Source organism: Aplysia californica, unplaced genomic scaffold (genome assembly GCF_000002075.1).
Source record: "Aplysia californica isolate F4 #8 unplaced genomic scaffold, AplCal3.0 scaffold00050, whole genome shotgun sequence".
In the NCBI taxonomy this organism is placed as follows: domain Eukaryota; kingdom Metazoa; phylum Mollusca; class Gastropoda; order Aplysiida; family Aplysiidae; genus Aplysia; species Aplysia californica.
The window spans coordinates 223,927-232,357 of NW_004797320.1; the positions used below are offsets into that span (position 1 = coordinate 223,927).

Sequence of the window (8,431 nt, forward strand, 5' to 3'; positions counted from 1 at the left end):
TCAAGTTCTCATTTCAATTTCCCGAACAGCTAAAGTTACACTTTAGCATTTTGTGGGGTCGCTCAATTCATTTTTTAAGTCTAGAAACCCCAAAACGTCAGTTTTTGTCTTTTTAGACCAAGGCGTTCTATATAGGGAGCCATCCCTTCCATTTATAGCCGTAATATAATCCCGAAATCACCGCGCATTCATCGGCCGCGATGGGGCCTTCGGCCCCGCTGACCCGATCTGCTTGGATCCAGCCTTTCTTTCTCCGAACGCTCGGGAAAAAAAATCTGGGCACTATTTCTCCGAAGGCCACCTCTATTCTCACCCGGGGTGAGAATAGTGCAGGCCAGTCTTTTGGCTATTCTCACCCGGTGCGCGTTCACCGTTATAGCCTAGATCTAGGCCAACAAATTTTGCGTTCCTAAACCACAGAATTCTACACTGTGATAACAGAAAAATTGTAGAATTCTGTGCCGTGAACAAACGTTCCATTACAAGTAGCTTACTAAAAGCGTACAATTTTGTCTGTGGGCAGTGGAGAGAAAGAGAGAGAGAGAGGAGTAGCGCAAGAACTTCCGGGCAAAACAAAATGGCGACCCGCGTGGCGTAGTTCGGCTCGATTCGAAAAGTTAAATAGCCGTAGCATCTTTGGACATCGACAACCAAATTAATTTACTTTTGTGTTTTAACATTATTTTTTAACTTTGTTTTGGTCAATTTGATCGTCCACACCGATAGACACTATTCAGAAAGAGACAGAGAGAGAGAGAAGAGGGGAGGAGTAGATCTTGCGAGAACTTCCGGGCAAAACAAAATGGCGACCCCGTTGTTCGGCTCGATTCGAAAAGTGAAATAGCCATAGCATCTTTGTAGTCGATAAAATTAGCTTACTTTTGTGCTATCGTAATCTTTTCTTTGCCTTTATCCATTTGATCATCCACATCGATAGAAAGTATTCCGAAATTAAGAAAAACAGGTCTTGTTTCAAACCGGGTGAGAATAGCCTACGGTGGCAAGTCTCACCCGGGGTGAGAGGTCGATCGTATTTCTATTCTCACCCCGGGACGTTCGGGAAAAATAAAGCTAGGCACTATTTTTCCGAACACTCTGAAATCTCATCCTTTCTCGCAAATTTCGGATATTATAGATTTCTAGATCTATAATTATAATATAGGCCTACCAAAGATTGTTCGTATACAATATTGTTCAAGCGGTCCAAAAAATATCCTCAGTAAATATTTATATACAAAAAGAAATGCTACAATTCCAAACAGTTTTTCGCTACAGATATGGCGTGTTGCCTATGAAGGGTACTGCTCTTAAACGTAATGTGTTGTGTTCACTCGTGTGCTGTCTAGATCTAGATCTAGATCTACGGAGGGTTATTGATAACGACACATAGAACTGGCATGCGTTTGTAACTGCTGCGACCAATGTACTGACACTGGCAAAGCCCCTTAATGTGTGTGATTCCATAATTTACACGTAATGTCCTGTCTGTACGTTTTTAAAAATTACGCACATTTAGGGTTAAAACAGCCAATCTTCTTCGGACAGGTGGACATTCGCCCTTATTTTTTAATAATGTTTGTTGTTGTTTATGGGCTGTTCTAATTTTGATTTCTTTCTGTTTTGTGAAACCTTTCTTTTTTACATTTTTACACTCATCTAAAAATCTCTAGACTAGCTCTTGAAAATTGATAATTTATAGATATAGACCCAAAAATTTGCTCCTGTGTGTGTGTGTACAGTGTGTGTGTATGTATGTGCGTGTCAGAGGTGAAGCGTCTATATAATCAAATCACTGCTTCCCTTCCTAATTTTGAAACATTGTCGCAGTCAAATTCACCCATAGACGTAAACCTCATAAATTAAATGTAAAAAGACGTTCATAATCACCAATGAACAATAGACTATGCCTAACCTTCAAAACCGTTTCATTGCCACAGAAATAGCCTGTTCGCCCCTATCGGGCCACTCCATAAGCAGTCACAAGCTTTCATTAAGTAAGCTTAAAGTGAGGCTGGAAGAGTCAACCAATGGATTTGAAGGGAACATGTGCATAGCAGTCAGAACTGTTTCATTGTCGCATATTCACCCCTTTCGGGCCACAGTTATAAGCACCCAGACGCGCTGATTATCTAAGCGAACTATTACACTGGTCGAGTCTACCTCACAGATGTGAAGGGAACTAACTCCTAATAATCCTTTGACTCCTGCTACTACACTGCTAGTGCTTGTTTTTTTCCTCGACTTTTTAACGTCCTATAATCAGATCGTGACGTCGATTATGACAGCGGCTCGGCCACGAAAAGCTAGACAAAAAACAGCCAAATGTGAAATAAAAAATTGATAGTTGGCGTACTCTACCAAAGTGTTTCGGCTGTCTGGTATAACATGCCATTGTAGTGCTGACATCTGTGTTTCTTTCCTTGGTGTTCGTGTGTTCAAATCTAAAGTTAAATTTAAGGTTAGTTAGAATAAATATTTAATTAAATACTTTCCCGATTATTTTAGCGGTTGAACAAGCATACAACATGAATTCAGGATTTGTTTTCATTCACAACTCAAGAGTTGCCGCATCCAGTGCCAGTAAGATTCTTGTGACTTGTGTGAGTGTGATATCTTAAGGCCCTATCTGGTCCCATTTCACTTTGATTACCCTGTCAAACAAGTCAGCCTTCGCCCCTGGTGCGTGTGTGAGTGTGTCTGTGTGTGGTAGTAAGTGGAGAGTGAGGAGTCATGTGTGTGTGTGTGTTTGTTTTTGGGGCTTTATTTCAGCCTTTATTCAGTAACAGTTCAAAGTATACAAAATAGAAACACAGGATCCATTCACTCTAGGGCTCATGAGTCGTTCGTCTCTTTCAGTTTCACTCATTCATTCAATTCCCGTGTTCTCTCCCGCGGCTCATCCCTGTCCGCATGACTTTCATACCCCACCCCCTCCCTCCAGGCACACACAATGAAAATCTCACTCATTCCCTTGCACCCTGCGAACCATGGACAATAATATCTATGGTAAAACACTGCCTGAGCTGCATTCCTTTCTTTCGTGAGCTGTGGACCAGGCCGGGGGGGGGGTCAGTGTCGTCGTCTTGTAGTTGCTGTCGCCTGTGGATACACTCGCATATATATATATATTCTTCCTTTCACCCGCTCTTTCACTCACACTGTCTGTCCATCCACAGCTCAGCTCGTCATACGTTCAAAAGTTGCCCACTGGTCATGTTTAGTTAGTGTGTGTACATGTGCATGATGGTGGTGTGTGTGGTGGGTGTTACTGAAGGTTGTCTGTAGGCGGGCTTGCCATGCGGTGTTCCTTCCCAGATCAGAGGCAGAATGAAAGTTGGAGCCGAACTCTCGCAATAAATCGGCAAAAAATCACGAGACCAGAAGCCGGAAACCGTTCTGAGAAATAAAGATCGGCACTATTTCTCCGAACGTTCGGAGAAATAGTCACTTCGTAATTTATGTGTACGAACTTCAACGTCCAGATATCATTAGTTTTCCCTATTTTCTGATTGGTTGCCGAGTTTCATTCGGATTGGTTCGGAAATAGAGCAGGCCGAGGTTGACAAAGTTAGTCACCTATGCTTCGGCTGGGTCTGCAAAATCGCCTGCAAACGGTGACCAAATTTTCGCCGCGCAGGAAAGCCGATTGGCATTGCTAGACCCCCTGCCCCTGATGTGTATACTTTTAAGGCGGCTCTATTTCTCCGAACACTTGGGAAAATAAACTTGAACTCTATTTCTCAGAACGGTTTCCGTTCTCGAGATTTGTTGATGATTTGCGAATGGAGGGGCGTGTGTGAGTGGGTGTGTGTGTAAGGTGTGAACGGGGGGGGGTTGTTTACATAAAGGATTTTAGTTTTTCTTGCGTGACTAAATGCAAAAAAAAATGGGTTACTGCCAATGTCGATCAGTCTTGTTTTCTTGCTGTACCTTTTGAAGGCATTTTCAAATGAAGTATGGTCTGGGAAAACGGATCGTTGCCCCAAGACAATTGAAGTATAGTATATCTGTCAAATATTCTGACATTTAAAAATCTCTAAGCTTTAGCAATTGAATACGATGCAAAAAATGCTTCTATTCCTTGCAGAATGACAAAATGAAATATGACGCCTAAATCTCGTAAGTTACCAAAAAATCTCGAGAACGGACTCTGTTCGGAGAAATAAAGTGCAAGTTTATTTTCCAGAACGTTCGGAGAAATGGTCACTTCGAACTTTTAATGAATAGCTAGGCTACCAGTCCCTGAGATTGTTCATAATATTTATTGAGAGATTAAAAACGTGGGAAAATCATGAATTCCTAAGGTTTTATTAGCAGAATCTAAATAGTCCTAATCCGCTCGTCCGGTATTCTTCAATCATGCACCTAGAACTAATAATTAACAGCTTGACAGCCAAATTTGGTTTGGATCCGATTTTAGCCCCATTGGTACTTCTGTTCATCTATGCTTGTAGGCTACTAACCCTACCTCTACTGAACTGTGCTATCGTCGGTAATCCTTGCCTTCTGCGGTCCCAATTACTACGGTTTTGTAAAGTTTACGTTCGGCCAACGACATTGCCTCGTAAGTTGTGAGAACATGTGCCGATGAATTTTTGATTATTTCGGGAGAATGGGGGGCAGGGGATGGGGGGTGGGGTGTTCAGGGGTCCCTCCCCCCTGACAAACTTTTAACAATGAATAGATCTACCGTTCCGAGATTCTTCATTGAGAGACTTCAAAAGATTTTTTTTTTTACTCTTGCACCCGTCTCATGTTCACATTTTTATACTTCCTTTTCTAGTAGTATTTTGCGTGCTGAACACGAATAATGGCCTTCATTTTTGCCGCAAATCAATAGTTATTGATTTATTGATGTTTGAATATAATATTCTGTCCCTGTTGTGCAAGAAAAACTCTGAAATTATGCGAACTAAGCCCAAAAGTGTGAAATTATGCGATTCTGTTAATTTTAACAAAGAATGGTAAAGGAAAATAATCAGATTTTATGATGAAAAAAAGATCAAATTTTGCTAAATTATGTAGGGTGCTTAAAACCACAGGGACCGATTATTTGACTTAATTTAACAACCTGGGGGGTTTCAGGGGGTGCCCCCCCCCCCCCCCCGACCTAAAAAGAATCTGGGGGTTTCAGGGGGGCATGCCCCCCTGCATTTCACAATGATTTGATGTTCTGGCAATTAGGATTGATATACCTGAAATCAATTGATAATTGCAAGGGTTTTAGTGTCCATACGTGGTACAGCAAAAATTGTGACAGTTTAGCCCTCAAATCAATGCATCTGTGTGGGTGCATAAGTACAAATTTACTGATTAAAAAATGGGGAAAGTCATCAACTCCTAAGGTTGAGACGCAGAGAGATCTCGGCAAAAGTAGCCTAGTCCCCATCCGCTGGTCCAATCCGGAATTCTTCAGTCTTGCCAAGAATTTAAATCACGGTTACTGTATTTATGTATTTTATATTTATTTAAATAATTAACAGTAACATAGCAACAAAATAATAAAAATAAAAAACATGTCAATCTGGCATTCCTGTGAGTCATCTACCGGAAGTCTTGTGCGGTCTCACTGCAAACTCGTGACCGCTGAAAGGATTACCCATTGTCTATCCTCCTCCTATCATTCATATTTGCAGTGACGACGTTCATGGCACCGCAGTTACTTTTGCAGGCTACGTTCATGGCGCCCTGAATCATCTACCATTGGCACAGAGGCATGACTGAAACGCTATGGTCGCACATAGTCAATGAGGAAACAGCATAAGAATACGAGTTGTATGATTAGTATGAAAAATAATGCAGCGGTGCTCCGACTGCAACGGAGTTTACGCCATGGAGGGCAAAGGCGGGCACAGTTGACAAGTCCTCGCTCACTCAGGGCGCGGAACACGACTTCCTCTTCCCGTGTGGAGACCCTGTGGCCCTTGACAATTTGAAAATAAAGGCTGCTCTAAGAAACAAGGGAGAATGGAAGAAGGCCAAGGCGGAAAGAGGGGTAGGAAGGGGTGAAATTTTTTTTTTTTTTAAATGAGGAAGCAAAAGGGAAGAGGGTAGGTGGTGAAATGAGCAAGCTCGTTCTTAAATTGCAAACTAGATCTACTTTCAAGGTGCTGTGAATGTAGCCTGCAAACTACATTCAGGGCACTGTGAACGTAGCCACTGCCTACCATCTTATCTTGCAATCGTATGTTACAAAACAATCTCAGTTAATCCTGCAATCCTACCCCTACCCCTCACAAAAACAGTATCACACCATCTTTACAAAGAGCCATAAAACAGCCAAAGATAAACTCCAACTGAAGATATAAAATGAAAATCTTCCGAAAGAAGAACCACCAACATACCTAGGAGTCAAACTTTACCAAAGTCTGACCTTGAAAAGCCAAGTGGAAAGCATAAAGAACTTGAGACAAGGTGAAAAGAAGACTCTAGCTTTTAAAGAAACCCGTAAGCAGTTCATGGTCATCAGACAAACAAACTCTAAGAGCTCTATTCCTTGGTTATGTCCGATCTTCCCTGGAATTCAGCAATAGCCTACTCACAACTACTTGCATTACCCTTGACAAGGTTCTAAGTATAATACCCTTTGTTTCATAAACGGTGGCATGAGATCTACACCTAGTGCCACATGTGAAATTCTTTCAAATATTGAGCCCCTGGGAATTCGCAGAGATAAAGCAGTTTTGGGAGCTCCTTGAAAGAACCAAAAGAATGTGCCCCAACCACCCAAACAGGAAATTAGTAGAAACATGGAAACCAAAGGTGTGGGCGTGGATATACAATACAAGGTGTTCAGCCAAAAAACAAAAATTAGAAAAAAAATTCCAAACTAGCGGAAAATTGTCTGTTTCTCCGATTTCTGTAATTTCGCGAGCGCCTGATTTCACCACGCTGCCTCACACACATATATATAATATATAGCTTGAATTTGAAAATACGCTAACACACAGATGATAGAGAGGGATTATTGTTGTCATTTTGTGATGTGTGTATGTGACCCCTGATGAACCATAATGCTGAACACTGCGACTTCTGCATTGTTTGTCACTTTGTCACATTGTCAAATCTCAAATAAAATCAGTGTAAGGCTCTTGTTTTGTTTATTGATAAATACTTGGTTGGCCGGGCTGGATGGTTGAGTAGGAGGAAACTGATACTTCTTTTCTGTGTGGTCTGCTTGGTTGGACAAATTAGATCTAGGACATTATCTATTATTTTTTTCACCACGTGACTATTCCCTTCAAATACTGGTGGTTAAAATCTTTAAATGTTGCAGTTATTATATAAATAGCTATGGTGTATGGAAACAATACTTTCAAGCTGTTCCAAACAATACGTTGTAGAAGGAAAGCTGTGCCCATGTAGTAGTCTTTGTATTGCATGTAAAGTACCCTTTTCTTTAAATTTTACTCTCACACAGTACAGTTGTTTTCTTCTTTTCTAAATTATAGTCTTGAAAGAAAAGTAAATTGTTTTAGATTCTAAGTAATCAAACCCATTTGCTTGACATTTTGTGCATACAGCCCCATCCCTCCTACCATGCACACACACCTTAAGAAAGAATGAATTATCAAACCAGACAAAATAAACAACAGATTCTGTAGGTCAAGGTTAAAGGCAAAGGTTTCATTTACCGTTATAACAATAAAAGTCAGCTGTTTGATTTATTTTCAGATATTTGAGGACTCTTTCTCCCTGGAGTTGCAGCTCCTGTTGAAATCAGCATTGGACTATGGATACACAGAGATCACCTCACACGAAAGTGTTCATACAAAGAGATTTCTCAGAGGGCATACCTGTCAAGTTCCAAACCAGGTATCCACCTGAACTGGAAGGAAGGGTAAGTTCACGAGAATGTGTTATTAGTTTCTATCCTTTTCAGGTAAATTTTATGGTCACAGAATGTTTTTGAATTTCAAAGGTTTACCGTACCTGGTTTGATTCTCGTGTCTGAGCAACTTTGCACTTTTTGCAGTTCAGTTCCTGGAGTAGCAAAGATTAAGAATCTTCCAGTGAAAAAAGGATGAATTAAAGATCACTTTTAAATGATCAAATTATGTTTTTTGTGTACCACTTTCAAAGATGGCCTTAAAGTTGAAAAAGTGAAAAAAGAGTGAACGGATGAACATGTAACCATCTGTGTGGGGGGAAGTTTTGAATTATTCCCCAAAGTCTGAAAAGACTTGTCAGCTTAGAAATTAATTGTAAGAGTAACTTCAACATCTAGGTATGGCTTAAAAGAGTGTGAATCAGTCATATTGTGCTCTTGTAGAAAAAACAGTGGATATCAAGCATCTAGTATTGTTTGAATTCAAGAAAAAAGAACTACCGGGAAATTTAACACCCCTGGGGCAGTGCCAATGACTGTAGTGTCTTTAGGCCATTCCCAAAGGGGGGACATTTCTCGTTCAAGCACAGTAGAATTGTAAAT

General features: G+C 40.8%; 1 protein-coding gene across 1 annotated transcript in view; it reads left to right on the plus strand.

Moving 5' to 3' along the window:
* LOC101854150 (golgin subfamily A member 7) overlaps positions 1–8,431 on the plus strand; it is a 15,203-nt gene that overhangs the window by 1,534 nt on the left and 5,238 nt on the right. Inside the window, exon 2 of the mRNA XM_005092636.3 lies at positions 7,675–7,840. Within this exon, the coding sequence (XP_005092693.1) occupies positions 7,733–7,840 (108 nt within the window). The 5' untranslated portion in view covers positions 7,675–7,732. The remainder of the gene's footprint in view (positions 1–7,674; positions 7,841–8,431) is intronic.